At 37.5% G+C, this 18957-nt stretch overlaps 2 protein-coding genes across 13 annotated transcripts in view; one reads left to right on the top strand and one right to left on the bottom strand.

Moving 5' to 3' along the window:
- The window catches only part of BTD (biotinidase), a 31372-nt gene extending 23798 nt beyond the window's left edge, over positions 1–7574 (bottom strand). For 2 of the 9 annotated variants that reach the window (XM_081286329.1, XM_081286337.1), the window contains exon 1: positions 7338–7451. The gene's annotated coding sequence lies outside the window, so the exon portion shown is untranslated. Of the gene's footprint in view, positions 1–2405; positions 2463–4652; positions 4769–7275 lie in introns of those variants that run through there. The other 7 variants (XM_081286334.1, XM_081286333.1, XM_081286330.1 and 4 more) reach the window with 7 other exon arrangements.
- The window catches only part of HACL1 (2-hydroxyacyl-CoA lyase 1), a 45587-nt gene continuing 34187 nt past the window's right edge, over positions 7558–18957 (top strand). For 2 of the 4 annotated variants that reach the window (XM_081286323.1, XM_081286324.1), the window contains exons 1-7: positions 7558–7697; positions 7884–7988; positions 10625–10665; positions 13244–13324; positions 14657–14729; positions 16383–16460; positions 18202–18296. In XM_081286323.1, the coding sequence (XP_081142449.1) occupies positions 7608–7697; positions 7884–7988; positions 10625–10665; positions 13244–13324; positions 14657–14729; positions 16383–16460; positions 18202–18296 (563 nt within the window). In that variant the 5' untranslated portion in view covers positions 7558–7607. The remainder of the gene's footprint in view (positions 7698–7883; positions 7989–10624; positions 10666–13243; positions 13325–14656; positions 14730–16382; positions 16461–18201; positions 18297–18957) is intronic. The other 2 variants (XM_081286325.1, XM_081286326.1) reach the window with 1 other exon arrangement.

Raw genomic sequence — 18957 nt, 5'->3', positions numbered from 1 at the left:
TTTAGGTGACACCTGGGTCCTCCTCTCTTTCTGCTTCACTGTCCTTAGCATGTGTCTTCATCTTTAGGGTCACCTCGTGGTAGCAAGATGACTATATAACTCCAGTTACCCTGCCGTGCAGAGGTGGAAGGGTATCTGGCAGCTCCATCAGACTTCCACAAAGCCCTGCCTGGTGACCTTCATTTAAATTGCTTTGATCCATGCGGGGACACATGACCTCCTCTAGCTACAGGGAGGGTTGAGGCAGGTAAACTCCCTCTTGAAAATCATGCTTTGCCAAATATAATACAGGAGGCCCAATTAAATTTGAATTTCAGATAAATAAGTATGTTAGAACATACTAAAAAGTTATTACTATTAATTTGAAATTCACATTTAACTGAGAATTTGGGTGTCCTATTTTTCTGTTTTTGTTTTGAAAAACCTGACAGCCTTACTCATAAGTTATCAGGTATTCATAACTCTGGCTCTTATTGTCATCATTTCCTTATGTTTTAAAAATAGCTTTGTCACCTGTTGTGCATCCCTAGACATTATTAGTCTTGCCCATTACAAATTTAAATCTCTTTTAAGTCTCTTTTAATATATCTTTTATAATCTTTTAATCTATCTTCCATCCCTTCCTTTTCCTTAAAATGAATACAATAGACAAGATAGTTTCAAAAGAGTGAAGCAGAAGGAAGATATATATATATATGGATGACATAGGTATATAGAGATAGATATGGAACTTTGATATATGACAGGTCACATTATGAATAATTCATTGGAATAAGAATGAAATATTTTAAATGGTATTTGGACAACTGAATTAAGATAAACTGACTACTACAAAAATAGCCAGCAATTATTCCCCGCTCTGTATGTAGGTTTCCTTATCATGTAACTTTAATGCCTTGACTCAGAGCCTGAGGTCAGCCAGGTCACTTGCTGTGGCTAATGGGATGCTGCCACATATGACAGGCAGAAGCTTCCACAATGGAGCCTGTTCCCTTTTGCATTCTGTTGAAATCATATGAAGAAATTGGGTAGGTGGGCAATGAGGGATGCCTGGCTCAGTGGCAGATACATTGGACACCTAGGTGGATAACCTCCCAGTAATCAACATCCAGAGTCAGAGGAATGTAGGTGACTGGCAACTGACCACAGGACCAGGAGTGAGCTCAACCTCACTGGAGCACAAGTTAAATAAATAGGAGTTGTTTTAAGCTACTAAATTTTGAGGTGGTCAGTTATACAGCAAACTATCGGATAAAAATATTACATGGAAAAATATGAACAAAACTCTGGATTACTGCCTCCCATTTTATGTGTATGTGGGTATAATATTTTTCTATCTCCATATGTATCCAGGTAGATTAGATGTGTCCTAGACATGTATCCAGGTAGATTAGAGACTTAAATATGACAAACAAAACTTAAACTTTTTGACAGAGAAAAGAACATTGTGACCTCAGATTAGGGATGTTTTTTAAGCAAGATGCAAAAAATACAAAACATAAAGGAAAAAATTATCACATGTAACTTCAAAACATTTGCATCTCAAAAGAAACTAAAAACAAAGTTAAAAGACAAACAATTAGCATTTGGAATATATAAATAACATATAGAAATCAATAAAAATTAAATAATCCAATAAATAAATGGGCAAAAAATATAAACAAGTAATTCACAGATGAAGAAATCTGCATGCTTGTGTGTCTGTGTGTGTGTGTGTGTGTGTGTGTGTGTGTGCATGGACACACACACACACACACACACACACAACTTAACCTCATTAGGAGTCAGGGAAATGGAAATGAGAAGCCATTTCATATCCATCATTGGCAAAAATTTTCAAAATTCCCATTTTGAGGACTTGGAGGGGATTCTCAAACACCGATGGAGGGGATATAAATTCATACAATGACTTTAAGATCAATTTGGCATTTTCTGATAAACTTGATAATGAGCTCCCCATTCTCACACACACTCTCACACACCCACTCCCACACACACACACCCACCCACTCACTCACACTCTCTCTTTCATAAATTCTCACATATGTACACAAGGAGATTCACAAGGATGTTCAGGATCTAAATGTCTGCAATTCTTTAAGCATGTTCCCCAAAATGCCTGTGTTGGAACCTTAATTCCTCACTGTAGCAGTACAGGGAGGCAGGGCCCGGGAGGAAGTGTCTGCTTATGGAGCTAAGCCCCTGTGAATGAATTCATGTTTTTCTCTCATGAGTGGATTCACTATCTCAGGGGTTCTGCCCCCTTATCTCTCTTCCTCATGCATCTGCTTGTCCTTCTGCTATGAGGCCCTTACCAGAAGCCAAGCAGATTCCAGCACCATACTCTTAGATTTCCTAGCTTCAAGAACTATGAGGAAAAAAATCCTCTTTCCTTTATAAATTACCCAGTCTCACGTATTCAGTTACAGCAACAGAAGATGGATTAAGACAATGTCCATTGCCTGAAAAAAAGGGTAATGTGGGAATTACAAACATCAAATTTAATGGGATAGGGAAGGCAGTGCAATAGGAAAGGGACATGCAGGAGGCTCATTTAATTTCAACATCATATTTCTAAAGATAGGAGCTGTGTGTATCAATGTGTTACTTTCATGTGCCTGAAAGATGTCATAAATGTTAAACGTATGGAACAATAAATCACATCTAAGCTCTGAAAAGGAACTTAAAGGTTGTGATGAAGAGACAAGTTCACAGACCTAAGTTTTCATAATGAAGCTGTCATTCACTTGGAGATGTACCTAGTTCAACCCTGCACCCTGCGAATCACTCAAGAGAGTCTGCCCTAGAGTGACTCTTTGTTTTGCAGACTCAGAGAAGAGATGTAAAGCAAAACAAAGCAATAAGGTACAACTTTTTTTCTGGACGATGGGTACTGGGGATTACACCCAGGGCCTTACATATGCTAGACAAGTGCTCTACCACTGAGTTATATCCCCAGCCCTTTTTATTTGATTCTGATACAGGCTCTCACTAAGTTGCCCACTAAGTTGCCTCAAACTTGTGAACCTCTTGCCTCAGTCTCCCAAGTAGTTGAGATTACAGGTGTGCAACACCTGCCAGGCAAGAAGGTACAATTTAAAAAGCTAAGCAAGGCATGGTAGTACACACCCATAATCTCAGCTACTTGGGAGACCAAAGCAGGAGGATCCCAAGTTCGAGGCCAGCCTTAGTAACTTAGTGAGACCTTCTTTCAAAAATTCAGAAGAGCAGGAATGTAGCTGAAAGGTAAAGTGCCCGTAGGTTCATTTTCCAGTATAAATAAATAAATAAACAAGTAGCTAGCTAAAGCAAGGGGCTGTAATGATACTAATGGCTACTTAGAAGAAACAAATGAAAACAGAAATTCTTTCAGTACTGGTGATACTGATACCATGTTTCAAAACACACATGCATCACCAAGAGGAATAATATGACATGACTTCCAAGCCATTTGAAATGAATCTCTTATGTCCGCACCACACAACACTACATACAGTTATCACCATTTCCTGGTGTATTTTACACAAAAAAAACATTCTTGTCAGTGATGTTTACCGCTGATGTCAAACTAAACCAAATTTGCTTAAAAAAAAAAAAAACACCAAAACCCCCAAACTCCATAATGGATGACTCAAAGCTAGAACAGGGAAACAACATTCCTCCCATCTTATTCCCATAATGCTCCCTGCTCCAGGCCTAGGTCTCACAAGCATCCAAATGCAGGGCAAAGGTTAAGGGCTTGCCAATGTAGGCCATGGGCAGGAATCCAACCTTTTTCTAGGTCAGAGGGCCCCCGGGAAAAACTCTCAGTGCCTGTCAACCTGTAAAAGGCACTGGGAGTTTTTATTATTTAGTTGCTATTGAGCAGTCCCCTGATGGCTCCATAATAAAGGTGCTTTTCACTGGTTTTGCTTCAGGCTTATCTTTTGGTACTTTGCAGTCTATAAATTTAATAAGAAACAAACAAAATCAATTAACCTGTTTTATTCAAAGAATCATTTTATGATATTAATTTATGTCCTCATCTCTGTTGACATATTTCCCATAGCACATTTCCTTTGTATAGTTTTAAGTGTTGTTTTTAAAAATAACATGCCACATAGATTTTCTTCCTTATTCCTTTTGCTGGCTTTTTATTTGTTTTTAAGACATTCAGTTGTAATTTTCTTTTTTAGCCATTTTATAATGTATCCTAAATAATCCCATTTTTTCCTTTCTACCTTTTTTTTTTTTTTTTTTTTGTATTAGGTATTGAACCAAAGGTACTCTACCACTGAGCTACATCCTAGTCCTTTTTATTTTGATGCAGGGGTTCACTAAGCTGACCAGGCTAACCTTGAACCTATGATTCTCCTGCCTCAGGCTCCTGAGTCACTAGGATTACAGGTGTGTGCCACCACATCTGGCTCCAATTTATTTCTTCATTTGATAACTGATATCCACACCCTTCATAATTTTAATAAAACATGTCCACGAGACTATTTCTTACAGGTCCTGCTAGTGTTGTGTTTTAAAATAATCACAAAGGTTCTTAGTGTCCTTGTTAGGTTACTGAAATTAAAATGTACAATCAGTGTTTTGGAGTCTAAGGAGTCACTGCCTGTAGAAGCTGCAGTCTTCCAAGAGTATGTTTTCGCCAGATGCTAACTTACCTATTGCCTAGATATTCTCTTCACCCAGGTGGGAGACAGCTGTCAAATAGCTTCTTTTCATAATCTCAGATCTAGAACCCTTGAATAATCAGCATGCAGGCTGGATGAGTAGCTTTGTTCTTTGGAGAGCATGTTATTAATTATTTAGTCTTTATTTTTAAAAACATTAGGCTTATTCCTTTTTGATGAATAAATAAATTAAAAAACAAAACCAATAAATAAGCAAAAACAAAACATCCAGCAAATAAAATTCCATGCCTACTGCCAACAAAAGTAATAAAGAACATGGTCAGTGGTTACAAAGTCCGCACAAAGGGCTTTGGATAAATTCCAGATCCTGGGGTCTTTTAACTACAATTGGACTGACAAGGAGTTGCTCTTTGACCCTGTGAATCCTGGGGCAGGACTCAGCACTCCTGCTGAATCATCAGAGACCAGTGAATAAGGGAAGGCTGCACTCTGAACTGAAAGGGGTAAAGGTGAAAGCAAGAACTTGGCTTTTCTCTTTGCTAACTGGTAGAATCTAGCTTGTTGAGGATTTATGCTTTTGCAAAACCACTTATTTTGAATTCTAGAGAAATTCCCTCTGCACTTCATATTGTCAGTAATTCTTTTTTGACAGGAAAGCAGACACAAGGTCCCATGAATTGACTACCATCTATGCAGCTTGTGCTGTTAATGTCAAACAGGTTTAGCCTTGAACCTATAAATCCAAGTTCATCAACTGTATTACATTGGTAATAGTTAGGCAATCAGACATTTAATTATTACCACCAACATGAGTACAGAGCTAGTGGTTCTGAATTTGGGAAGAAAATCAAAATCAGGTGTGGTGGTGCATGTAATTCCAGATGAGGCAGGAGGATTGCAAGTTTGAGGCTGGCCTCAGCCACATGGCCAAACTACATCTCAAAACAAAAAAACAAAGGCTGGGAATGTAGCTCAATGGTAAAGCACACCTGGGTTTCATTCCCTAATACCACATACACACATGCACAAATCAGGTAGCAGCTTTAAAAAGAAATACAAGTGCCTAACATGTTCTAAGATGCTAATTCATGATGCACACCTGTAATCCCAACAGCTTAGGAGGCTGAGGCAGGAGTCTTGTGAGTTCAAAGCCAGCCTCAGCAAAAGCAAGGCACTAAGCAACTCAGTGAGAAGCTGTCTCTAAATAAAATACAAAATAGGGCTGGGGATGTGGCTCAGTGCCCCCAAGTTCAATTCCAGCCCTCCAAAAAGATGCTAATTCAAGAGATCTGAGGTAAGGCCAAAGAATTGTATTTTCCATGTGATTCTGATGCAATGAGAATCATGCAAGCACTGTCAAGAAGTATCAATATAAACTATAGCACATAATGGAGGGGAGTTACTCAAATAGAGGTAGGAGTCACTGTGCTAAGGACTATTCAAAGCACAGAAAGAATGTTTTACATCTTTCTGGAACATCAGTTTTACTTGGCAGGTAAGCAGCTTAAAATATTTTAATTTTGGGTGATAGCTGCATAGGTATACATAACTGTCAAAACTCATATATTTAAGATCTGAGTATTTAAGCCAGGCACATTGGCACACACTTCTAATCTCAGAAACTCAAGAGGCTGAGACAGGAGGATGGAAAGATGCCAGCCGCAGCAATTTAGCAAGACCCTATATAAGAATAAAATTTGATTGTGATCATTAAATTTTAAGAAACAAAATGCCACTTTATATCAAAACACGGATACATTCTGGAGTAGAAGCAAAATCTGCATTTACTGTTTAGATGAACCTGAGACTTCAAGGAAAGCTCCCTCTTAGATGGGATCCCAGACTCCCTCATAGCTAGGGAGGCAACCATTTCACTCTCCATTGATTGGGGTGAAGAGAGAGGTTGAAATAAAGAGAGGAAGACATTTTGAAAGGGCCTGGACTACACTTTAAAAATCTCTAGGTTTAGAATTCCTTTCATTTCCAATGCTTCTCATTTATTTCACTACCTATGATTCTGGCTCCTTGTCTTCTAGCTATAACTTTTTAAGCAGATTACCTATTTATTTATAATTTTTACCTTTGTTACCGAGTAGGTGGTCTAAGGATTGGGGAATAGCCTCAGAAATTGCACACTGCAAACATCTTTCCTATTGGGAAGTGTTTTGAAAGGCTCTGAAGAGCAGGGCTTGGTTATGGGAAGGGACTGATGTTAAAAATTGTGAAAAACTGCCTGTCCTGATTTGGAAAGATAGTAATGGAGAGTAATGGTTAGCAGCACAGGTTGAATTTCTCGAGGTTCATGGAATAGTCTGAAGCTGGTCTGGGCAAGTTACTTTCTCCCCTGCTTGGAAGCCAGGTGTCACCTACGAAGCTGGGGTAGCTGCTTGCGGATTTAAGTAAGGCGCATTAGTATGATTTACGGAGTGCAAAGGCACAAGTTATGAAATCAGAGGATTTAGCAGTATGACAACACGACCCACAGACTAGTTTGCTCTTCATTAGCTGAGCTTCTGCCACCCTCATTCCTGCAGCCTTCCTATAGACCCCTTAGCAAGCTGCCCGTGCGGGGGCGGGGGCGGGGCCGGAGCCACGCCCCCTTCTCTCGGGAGCCCAGTCCGCCTTCCGCCCCACGTGCGCATGCGCCACTCACGGTGCCAAAGAGCGTCGGGACCTTGGGCAAAGGCGGGAGGCCTCCGAGAGGCGGCTTCTTACCTGCTCGGCATAGGTCGCGGCCTCCAGCTAGTCCTGCCTCCTTCTCACACTCTGTGTCTGCAAATGGGGGAACCGGGAAGAGGGCTGTTTACATTCTCACCTCACGCGGAGCGGGCTGGTTTAGCCCCGCCTCTTCCGTCCTGTTATTTAAAAGCGGTTGGCTGCCCTGCTGTCCGTCAGAGGCGCGGTTCCACTGGCGGCGTGCGGGTTGAGGGTTTGTTTTGCCGCAGGCTGGTGGCTGCGAGAGTTCCTTGAACTTTTAGGTGGAAGATGCCGGAAAGTAACTTGGCAGAGCGGAGTGACAGAAGCGAGGAGCAGGTGTCTGGTGCTAAAGTCATCGCCCAGGCCCTGAAGACACAAGTACGAGGGCAGCCTCTGAAGTGAAAGGCTCCTACGGTGGCCGCACGGGACCCAGGCGTTGTCATGGGGACGAGGAGAGCTTGGGGCGTTGGGGGTGGGGTCTTTTGGGGTTTCCTTTTGGTGCCCGGGCGGGAGGCTTCTTGGGGAGGGGCCCGGGCGTTTATTCACCTGTTCTCCCGCCGGCAGAATGTGGAGTACATGTTTGGCGTCGTAGGCATCCCGGTGACTGAAATCGCCATTGCAGCCCAGGAGCTAGGCATCAGGTACATCGGGATGAGGAATGAGCAAGCGGTGAGTAAGGACTCAGACGATGCGTTATTGAGAATGATGGATAATCATAGCTGTTCATTGCAAACACTCAGTGCTTACCACTGTTCTAGTGCTTTGCACGCATCAGTCCCTAATTTAATTATTGTTGATCTTAGTTGACAGTTAAGAAAAGTGAGACACAGGTGAATTAGTGGCAGAGCCTGGATTTAAATTCAGGTACTCTGGCTCCAAGAACTTGGTCATACTAGTATATTGTGTTGTGCTCTGCCAAGTCTAAATTTCAGGATTGGAAAGGATAGTTCCTGAATGAAGTCTGGCTTCCCTATTAGCCTGTGAGCTCCAGGAGAGCAGAGATGTTATTTCTTCACTACACATCTATATTGCTACCCTGGTGTGTTAGAGGTGCTGAGAGAGTAAGTACCTGCGGGATGAATGAGTGAAGGCCAAGTCTCATGTTACATAATAGGTGTCAGGGCAGGGTGAAGGATACCACAAATGGTAAAGTCATGATTGAAACTCAGGTTGCCCAAATCCTGGTCTAGTGCACAGTATGCCACCTCCTTTCTTGGAGTATTATTTGGAAACAAGGAATAGAAGCCAATAAATTTTGTCAGCCCACTTCCAGTGCTTCTTCTGCCATCCCAAACTTGCCCTTCTGTCAACAATACTGTCTTAAAAGATCAAGAATCCACTTTTTTGGGGGATTGCTTTCTATTATCTTTATGACAAGGAGAAGTTTTTCACCTGTTAATTGCATTTGTTTTTTATTGTTTTTCTGGAGGTGTATGTCTTCTTTATACAGGATATTGGGTATGTACTGTATGCTAGAAACTATGCTATATAACTGGTGCTAGAGAGCAATATAAAGAAGGAATTAGGTTTAATCTTAGTCTTCAAGTTGATCACAGTCTGTAACCATGAGAGCAAGACATACAGAAAAAACTTATCCTGTATAATAACTCCCCTAATAGATGTACAATATATGGACTTTGGTGGCACAGGGAAGATTGCTTGTAGAGGTATTGTTTGTTCATGGTGCATCAAGATAGTTTGAAGACATGGTTGACTGGGAAACTGGGTAGGTAGGCCAAGAAGGCTGTAAAGAATCTTCTCTAGCTGGAAAAGTTTGGAATTTTTTTTTAACAGTAGGCAATTGGGGAGACTGTAAAAGTTTTTCTAATTAGTAAGAGACATATTTAGGATTTTGCTTTAGAAAAATTGTATTCATGGTAGAATAAAGTATGGACCAGCAGGATTGGTGGTTTAACTCAGAGTTAAAATACTTGCGAGCATACATGAAGCCCTGGGTTCAGTTCAATCAATAAACAAACAAATAAGGACCAGGTTGCGAGCCAGAAGACAGACTCCAGCTTGACTTTTTTTTTTTTCCAGTCTTAAAAGCTTACTTGAGGGTTCCTTAGGTTTAAGGTGCTATGCTGGGCACTGGATAGAGGGAAGAGCCAGTTTGGAGGGGAAAGATGATCAATTTGATTTTGAACATTTGAGTTTGAGATGTGTGTGGAACATCCAGTACATACGTCCCTCAGGCAACATGAGTCTTGATGGTAGTCAAAGGAAGACTTAGTGCCTGAATTAAAGTAGTGACAGGATTATTCAGAAGGAATAGGAAAATAAGTTCAGAAGGATTTAGGAGCTTGTTTGTGCTAAAGAGAAAGGTGTAGTTGGTTAAGACTTGTTTTTCATCAGTCCCTTATAGTAACCAAGACATATTTGGTCAGTTAACCAGCAAACAGGCAGATTGTCAGAAAGTCAGCTGCATAGAGTTTATTGTATACAGGCACTATTCTGAGTGTTTTACATTGATTACCTGATTTTATTCTCACATCAGTGCCCTGAATTACATTTATTTCATGAAGAAGCCAATATACAGAATAACTTGCCAAAATTATGCGGTAGAATGTAGGGGAGCCAGGCACAGGGCACACATCTATAATCTCTCCCACTCAGGAGGCTGAGACAGGAGGATCACAAGTTTGAGGCCAGCTTCAGCAAATGAGGGAGGCTCTAAGCAACTTTGTGAGATGCTTGTTAAAATAAAAGATAAAAAGGGCAGGATATAGTTCAGTGGTAAAACACTCTTAGGTTCAGAGGATTAATACATTTGATAAACACCTCATGAGACTGATGAACAATCAAAGAAGGATAACACAGCTGGGTGTGTTGGTGCACGGGAGGTGACTCAGGAGGCTGAATGAGAAGGATTCCAGGCACAAGACCAGCCTCCACAATTTAGGGAGGGTGGTAGAGTGCCCCTGGCTTAAATCCCCAGCCCCTACCCACACACAAAGAGATGAAACAAACCCACAAATTACCAGTATTAGTAATAAGAAAAAGAGGACATTTCTATTGCTCCTGAAGATATTTAAGCAGTTTTAAGTAAGCAGTTGGAAGAGGATATTATAAATAACAGATGATAAAGATTAATTTTTTAAAAACTGGAGATTAGATACTTTTAGGTACTGTTTAGCATTATTTGAAATTTGCGGGTAGCACATTTCTCATTTTTAAAACGAAGTGTTCTAATTCCTCTTTTATCATTTAAATTCTAGTCTCTTATTTAGTAATAAATTGTTCTCATATGTACACTATGAGAATCCCAATATGCTTGATTAAGTTCCAGTGTTCTTGCTTTGTAGGCTTGTTATGCTGCCTCTGCAGTTGGATATCTGACTGGCAGGTAAGCTAAAGTCTTTATTTCAATTACATTAATATGATCCTTCAGTTAAAGGATCATTTGATTTGAAAATATTACAGAAGATGGTATTGATAAAAACATAAGAAATTTAGAATTCTCTGAGTCATATTGAAAGGATCATACCAGAAAAGTGTTTGGGGGTAGAACACATTTCCATTTTGTGTAGTGAATCGCTAGTGAACAGATACTGACGTTCCTTGTCTTACATGTCCCAGTTGCCCTAGCCCACTGAATATAAAAATGCTAAGTTCAAAAATGAGATTGTTGGGACTTGATTCACTTATCATATTTTTAGTTTGTATCTATATTAACTAACTATTCACCCCTCTTTTATTATTAAAAATTAATGCTTTTTTGGGCTGCAGATATAGTTCAGTTGGTAGAGTTCTTGCCTCACATGCACAAGGTCCTGGGTTCAATCCCTAGCAACACACACACACGTGCACACACATAAATAAAAAAAAAAAAAAGTAAAAATTAATATTTTTAAAAGTGCTCCATTTTAGGGCTGGGATATAGCTCAGTTGGTGGAGTGCTTGTCTAGCATGCACAAGGGTTCAATCCTCAGCACCACAAAAAAAAGCGGGGGAGAAAGAAAAAAGTGCCCATTTTAGAAAATTTGGAGAGTATAGAAAAGTATAAGAAGGAAAACTAATATAACTAATATTACCTCTAATCCCATACTGTTAAGAATTTGTAGTATTTTCTTCCAGTTATTTTTCTACATGTATTTTTTAAGCAGAATTTGGACTCCTATAATTTTTAACCTTTTTTCACTTATATTATTAATTTTTTTGTTTCCAAAAATGAAATAAGTAATTAAACTGCTAAGAAATATAGACAAATGTGGTTCTCAAAAGTCTAGACCTCACCATAGTCCCACCTCTTTGATGGGGACCTTCTGAACTTCAGTAAGAAAAAAAATAGGCCAACCAAAAAATAACATCTTTTTGCCACTTTCTGTCACATTATTTACATAAACAATATTTGATCTTTTTGTTTAGCCCAGAAAACATTTAAATCATAGTCATTGATGCCTTAATTTTTAAAAACGCTGGAATGATGATTAAGAAACAGTCAAGTTTATACTTTCAAAGATTTTGTTATTTATTTATTTTTTGTTTACTTATTTGTTTGGTTTTGGTACTGGGGAATTGAACCCAGGGGCAATTTACCACTGAATTATATCCTAGCCTTTTTTTTTTTTTTTGTTATGTTTTTTTATTTTGAGACAGGGTCTCACTAAAGTTTCTGGAGCTGGCCTTGAACTTGAGATCCTCCTGCGTCAGCCTCCCAAGTTGTTGGGATTACAGGCTTGTGCCATCATGCCCAGCAAAATTTTGTTTCTTTTAATGAACTTCTGGTACTACATTGTTTATTATACTATGACTAGCTACTAGTCATATGTGACTACATTTAAATTAATTAAAATGAAATAACATTTAAACTATAGTTTCTTATTTATGAGGGCCACATTTCAAGTGCTCAGTAACCATCTGTGGACTGGCTGCCATATTGGACTGTACAAAAAGTTCTGTCAGTACTGTTGCAGAAGTTTTAATTTTTGGTGAAAAGTTAATGCATTTTAAAGTCTTTCTTAAAGATTCTTAAGAAATTATAAATGTTAAGTGGCGAAATCAATGTAGAGATACCTTTCTTGAGTGCTTTAGGCTTAGAAAGTCATTTCTAGGGTAAAACATTGAACTTTAGTTGGAAAGGAATTTTGGTAGAACATGATGTACAGAATTACTTTCCTCTCAAAGGTCAGTTGACTCTTTTTTTTTAATTTTTTGAGGTTGTAGATGGACAGCATGCCTTTATTTTGTTTATTTTTATGTGGTGCCAAGGATCGAACCCAGTGCCTCACAATTGCTAGGCAAGCGCTTTGCCACTGAGCTATAGTCCCAGCCCCTGAATTGGCATTTATTTGTTAAGAAATGGAAAAAAAATCACCTTCTTCATACAAAATATACCCATTTCCAAAATGCTTCTCTATGCAGTCAACTCATTTTAGCCCACATGAAATGGGAGCAAAATATGAAGAGGATAGAGAAATTCAATGTGAAGATGATATGTGCTTTATTTCTTATAAGAAGGCTTATGTAATCATCTTTTTTATTACAAATATTCTAATAATTTTTCTACAATTATAATAAAGACCTACATGTCTTTATTTGAAGTTCATGAAGATTGCTGCTGTATTTCACTCTAAAGTGATCTGAATCATTTGTTGTTATGGACCAAAAATATTTGGTTAAAAAATGAGATTGCTAGATTGGGCACATCGTACATGTCTATAATCCCAGCTACGTGGGAAACAGAGGCAGGAGGATCACAGATTTGAGGCTAGCTTGGGAAACTTCGCTAGACCCTGACTCAAAGTGAAATTTTTAAAAAGCCTGGGCATGTGCTTCAGTGGTAGAACATTTACCTGGCATGCGCAAGCCTTTGGGTTCAGTTTCCAGTTCTGGGGGAAAAAAAAGATTTTAGGGGCTTATTCTGCTTGTTCAGTTGTAAATTTGATCTGCTTTTAATAAAATAAATTCTGTTTTGCTTCTAGGCCAGGAGTATGCCTTGTTGTTTCTGGCCCAGGTCTCATCCATGCCTTGGGTGGTATGGCAAATTCAAATATGAACTGTTGGTAATCAAAGTTTTATTACTGAAAACATTTTCTTAAAATGTCCTCTGTAATCTTACCAAGTAGAACTGATCTTCAGTGGAAAGACTGGGAAAAATCCTCTAATAAATAGAAACAGAATAGAAAGGTGATTAAGGGAAAGGGGGTAGGTGAGAGGTGAAGGTCAAAGGATACAAGGTTTTAGTTATGCAGGATAGATAAGCCTAGAGTTTTAGTGTACAACATAAGGACAATAGTTAATGTTGTGTTGTGTTAATTAATAGAATTGGATTCAGGAATTGGATTCAGGAGAGTAGATTTCAGGTTCTTTTACCACACACAGAAAAAGTATCTATATGAGATGATGAATATGTTAATTTTACTTTAGCATGCTTCATTATGTGTTTGTGTATTTTTTAAACACCATATTGTATACCATGAATATAGGCTGTTTTAAAAGGTATAAGGAAAATGAAAATTATTCTTATTCCTTTACTTAGAGGTGAACACTGTTAACATTTTAGAATTTCTTTCCCTCTCTCTGTATATTTATTTGTATATACATATGTGTATGTATGTGTATGTTTATATAGTTCTATTTGCTTTCAGTGAGGAATTACTTTTTAAAGATCCCAGCTTAGTATTTTAAAAATGTGTCTTAATTCTTCACTTTGTATAGTTAGCAAGGCGGTTGAGATTCTTGTATTTGAGTTTGCTTTACAAACTGCTTGGTACTTATTCTCTAACTTTGCCTTTGGCCCATCTCTGGTACTTTACCAATAAGATCAGGTTGAAGGGGTTTATGTTCTAATCAATTTATAGCATGTTTAATTTCCTCTCCTTCCTTCCTAGTCTTTCCCTTTATCAGGATCTGATATTTTTGAGTACCTTTAGGTTTGCTGTGATTTTTTTTCACCTTAAGGGTTAAAAGTTTTATTGATGAGGAATGTCAGTCATTTTGCCATTTCTAAATAGATTTACCTAATAAAGTATTGAATTTCTCTTTCCCCTATCCCAAGAACAAGAATAAGAGCAAAAAAATTTATTTTATGTTTCTACCCCTGTTAGTCTAGCATCAGCATCCAGTAGGGGTGAGGCAGGAGTAAGGAAAAACATTTACTATAAATGTTGCCTTTTTCTGAAATTGAGGAAGGGTACTCTCACCACCTTGCCTTCTAAGTATCACCACCTTGCCTTCTAAGTATTTTTCAACCTATAGTTTCTAAGGGAGGATGTAATCTGTTCTGTTTCTCTGTTTCTCATTAGCATTATTGCAATGTTATACATTGAACACTCTGTAGAGGGTTTTACATAGTCTCATTTGTAGTTATCTTTTTTCAAAAATTACTATTTCAGGCCATTGATTGTGATTGGTGGTTCCTCTGAAAGAAATCAAGAAACAATGGGAGCCTTCCAGGAGTTTCCTCAGGTATCTAATATTTTAACAACACAGTTATATACTGTAGGAATTATGGACAAGATATAAGAACTCCTGTCTGCAAAATAAAAAATTTTAAAAGGCATAAATTAGAGGTGCCTAAGGTAATTTTCCTGAACAAGACAATCTCAGGGGAATATTAAAAAAAGGGCTTATTCCTGCTTTGAGATCAGGCTTTCAAGAAATATACCAAAATTGACAGGATTTTTAATTTTGAAAATAAGTTCTTGTAAGAGTCAAAAGTGGGAATAAAAATGAATTTGGACTATGCTTCCTAAACTTCATGGAAATAAAAAGTTGAGAGGATAATTCCTATTTAAAGTGATTATCAGAAGACTCTGGACAAATTTATATTTATTTTAGAAGGAAGAGAGAAGGAAGAAGGAGAGTATTTCAAAAGTAAAATTAAGATTTTTTTCAATAAAATATTAGTTTTAAAAATAGTTGTAGAAAGTAATACATAAGAATGAATGATGGATACAATATAAATATATTTGAGCATTTATAGGATAAAGTAAAGAGCAAAGTTAAAACCAAATTGTGAACAGAATTATAAACAGAATTTTTAGAAAGATTTTCTTGCAGTGCTAGAGATCAAACCCAGAGTCTCACATAGGCTAGGCAAGAACTTTACCACTGAACTACACCCACAACCCCAAACAGAATTTTATAAATGAAGAACTAATACAAAATTCTATACTTTGGTATAGTTTAATATAAATTTAAGTATACACTTAAAAGGGACTTGAAATTTTACTTGTCAAAGAAAGATAATAATAATTATTAGTTATTTAAAAGATGCTGATATATCTGAAAAAGTAAATGGAGCAGATAAGTTAATTAAAAGGAAATTAAGGTTACTCCAAAAACAATCATTGAGAATAAAAAAAGAATACTGACCATCACAAATATTTTTTTGCCTGATAAGAAAACAAATAACAGCTTATTAGAGTAAATTTTAAAATTGAAGAGAAAGATCACTGATTTAAAATCCAAGTATCTTCTTTTTGTAGAAGTCCTTAAAACTAAAAGACATGACCATAATCAGAAATTCCAGGGATTAGCTTAATTCTCTCCTTCATGCCCATGACACTGAGGTGTCCAAGTTTTTCATAGATTTCATACCAGAAACTCAGGAGAAACAGTTGATATATTACACTAAAGGTACATTAAACAGTGAGAATTTATCACTACTGAATTCACATGTTCCAAACAGCATAGCAACAAACATAAAAGGGGAAACTGGCAGAAACATAAAAATAGATAAGATGTAACAGATGAAGTTGTGTATTCCTAGTTGTGGAATTGCTAGGCTCAGGTTATGGTTGCTGAATTTTTTTGTAGACATTAGTAAGCCTTCTTTTCTATGTATTATCTTACCAGAAGTTATGAGAGTGCCTGTTTTCCTGTGCTGTGGTAGATGGGTGGGTATTATCAAACTAATTTTTGCCAGTCTGAAAATAAAAAAGGTCTCTTGTTAGAAATTTGATTATGATTTGAATAGGCCTTTAGGACATAGTCTTAAAATGCATTTTCTTCATCTTCTAAATGTAATCGAAAGTAATAACTTAACACTTTGTCTTACTTGAGAAGAATAATATGATTATGAGCTGAATGTTTTGATAATTTTCATTTTCTATATAGGTGGAAGCTTGTAGACTATATAGCAAGTTCTCTGTCCGGCCAAGTAGCATAGAAGCTATTCCCACTGTTATTGAAAAGGTACAGTATTTAATAACACTCTCTCCTTTGGATTAAACCCAGGGCCTCACACTTGCTAAGCACATGCTCTAACACTGCATTACACCTTTAGCACTGTTATTTTTACTCTCAATAAAATTAATGATAATTAGGAGTATACCCAGACTGGTAAAAATGACCTTGTTACAAAGCTTTTTACATTTTAGTGTTCACCATAACTACATTTAATTATAGAAACATAGAGGTGATGAAGTAAGTTATTTTTGGAAAAAATTTTTTCCTGTGCTTCACTTTTTATAATTGTCTTTTTAATTATGCATAAATGAATATAAAGGTGTAACAAACCCCTGGGTACTCCTTGCTTTTGCAAAAGATTATTTTTGAAAATTGGGACTAATGTGTAAAAAAACTCTCTCGGTTAATAAAATGAATTTTAATAAGCTATTTTATCTATCCATCGTTTATTATATACACATTTGAACCATGTCAAAACCACAAATTATAGAAATTATATTATACATATTACAACATCACAAAGTTTCTGAAAACTTTGCCAGATTATTAGGATTAAGAAGCAGGTGAAAGTACACATTACAGTTTCAAAACTTGGCATGCAGAGTCTAGTGAATAATTTCTGAAAGTGGAATAGAACATGAATTTTAAAGCCTTAAGTGAATACTTTCTTTCTTGTCTCCCCCACCCCCTTTTTTTCAGCACTGGAGACTGAATCTAGGGGTGTTCTACCATGGAGCTACATCCCTACCCCCTTTTTTAATATTTATTTTTTAGTTATAGGTAGACACAATATCTTTATTTTTATGTGGTGCTGAGGATCGAACCCAGTGTCTTGCACATGGTAGGCGAGCACTCTACCACTGAGCCACAATCCCAGCCCCCATCCCTAGCCCTTTTTATTTTTTGTTTTGAGACAGAGTCTCACCAAGTTGCCCAGGCTGGCCTTGAACTTGCAATCCTTCTGCCTCAGCCTCCTGAGTCACTGAGATAACATTGTGTACCACCACCTCTGTCTAATCTCTTTTTTTAAACAAGAAATATCTTCTGAATTATGTAGACTTAATGGGGAACATTTCAATTTTAATTAGAGTTTTTTTCCCTCTAACTAAGGATGTCTGGAAAAATTAATGAAAGACCCCCGGACCCTCAAATCCCCCGTCCAAAAGAACTAGCGTCACACTGGCTGCAAAAGCAAGAGGCAAGTTTATTAATACACAGGCGCCTGCGGGTGCACAGCAAAACCTCAGCCGAAGCTTTGGTGAACTGGCACACCGGGCTTTGGGGTACAGATCTTTTATAGGGAAAAAGGAGTTGTTTTCCACCTAGTACAATAACAGATGTTTTTGAATCCAGCATACATGTCACTTAAAGGGTAAACTTGTTTTTCACTATGGTAAACTTGTTTTTCACTATAGGTTCCCGAAAAACTCATAAATCTCACAGGTTTACATTGTGTTTCCTCCCTGTTCCCGTTTATGATCCCAGTTTGCTCAAGCATGTCCTGTGATGTGGGCAGGGTGCCCTTTCTAACAGGTCATGTGGTGAGCTCACCTGTTTACTACATACTTTCTACTTTTTATAATCAAGCCTTAGGTTATGGGGCTGGGGTCTTTCATTAAAATAGCATTTATTTTACAGTTTTAAATTATCTTCAAGTAAAACAAATAAAATGAATTATCTTTAAGTAAAATATGATAACAAGGATTGAGATTTTTTTAAAAAAACCTTCTTCTTGTGAAAAACATAGGCAGTAAGAAGCAGTATCTACGGTCGTCCAGGTGCTTGTTACGTTGACATACCTGCAGATTTTGTGACTCTCCAGGTGAATGTGAATTCTATAAAGTGAGTAAAAAAAAAAAAAAATTTTTTTTTTTGGTACCAGGGGTTGAACTGAGTTGCTTAGTGCTTCACTGTTGCTGAGGTGGCTTTGAACTTGTGATCCTCCTGCCTGGCCTCCCAAGCCCTGGGATTACAGGCATGTGCCACTATGCCCAGCTAATGCTTATCTTTTAAAAAGAATTTACCTAGTAGTTTATAAATTAATCTCAAGTTGTATTAACTTTTGACAGTTTAGTAATTCAGCTGAGTCCTTACCAAATGGCTTAATTTTCTTAATTAAAATGGTATTATTTCATAACTATTTTAAGGTTCAATTACTAAATCAATTACATGGAGCTTTCTGAATTTCTCATTTGCAATTATTTCCCTGCTAACCATAAATATATATTCCCATTAATGGGTTATTAACAGTCTTCCTAGTGTAAGCCAAGAGATGAGGTGATTGTTGAGAAATTATTGCGATGCAGCATAAAAAATGTATGTCTAACTCTCTGTATGATTTTAAAATGTTCTAACATAGATGTTTCCATGGTTTGTCATATCCTTTTATTTCTTAAACACTGAGTGAAAAGAAGTACAAAAATCCTTTTTTCTCTAGTTTCTCACTTAACCATTTAAGGATGGCACTTGAGAATTATTTAGTGCATCAACTTAGGAATTATTT

The sequence above is a fragment of the Spermophilus citellus genome (genome assembly GCF_964194105.1).
Source record: "Spermophilus citellus genome assembly, chromosome: 3".
Taxonomy (NCBI): Eukaryota; Metazoa; Chordata; class Mammalia; order Rodentia; family Sciuridae; genus Spermophilus; species Spermophilus citellus.
Note: the sequence above shows the minus strand (reverse complement) of the source record. Positions and strands in the feature narration are given on the sequence as shown.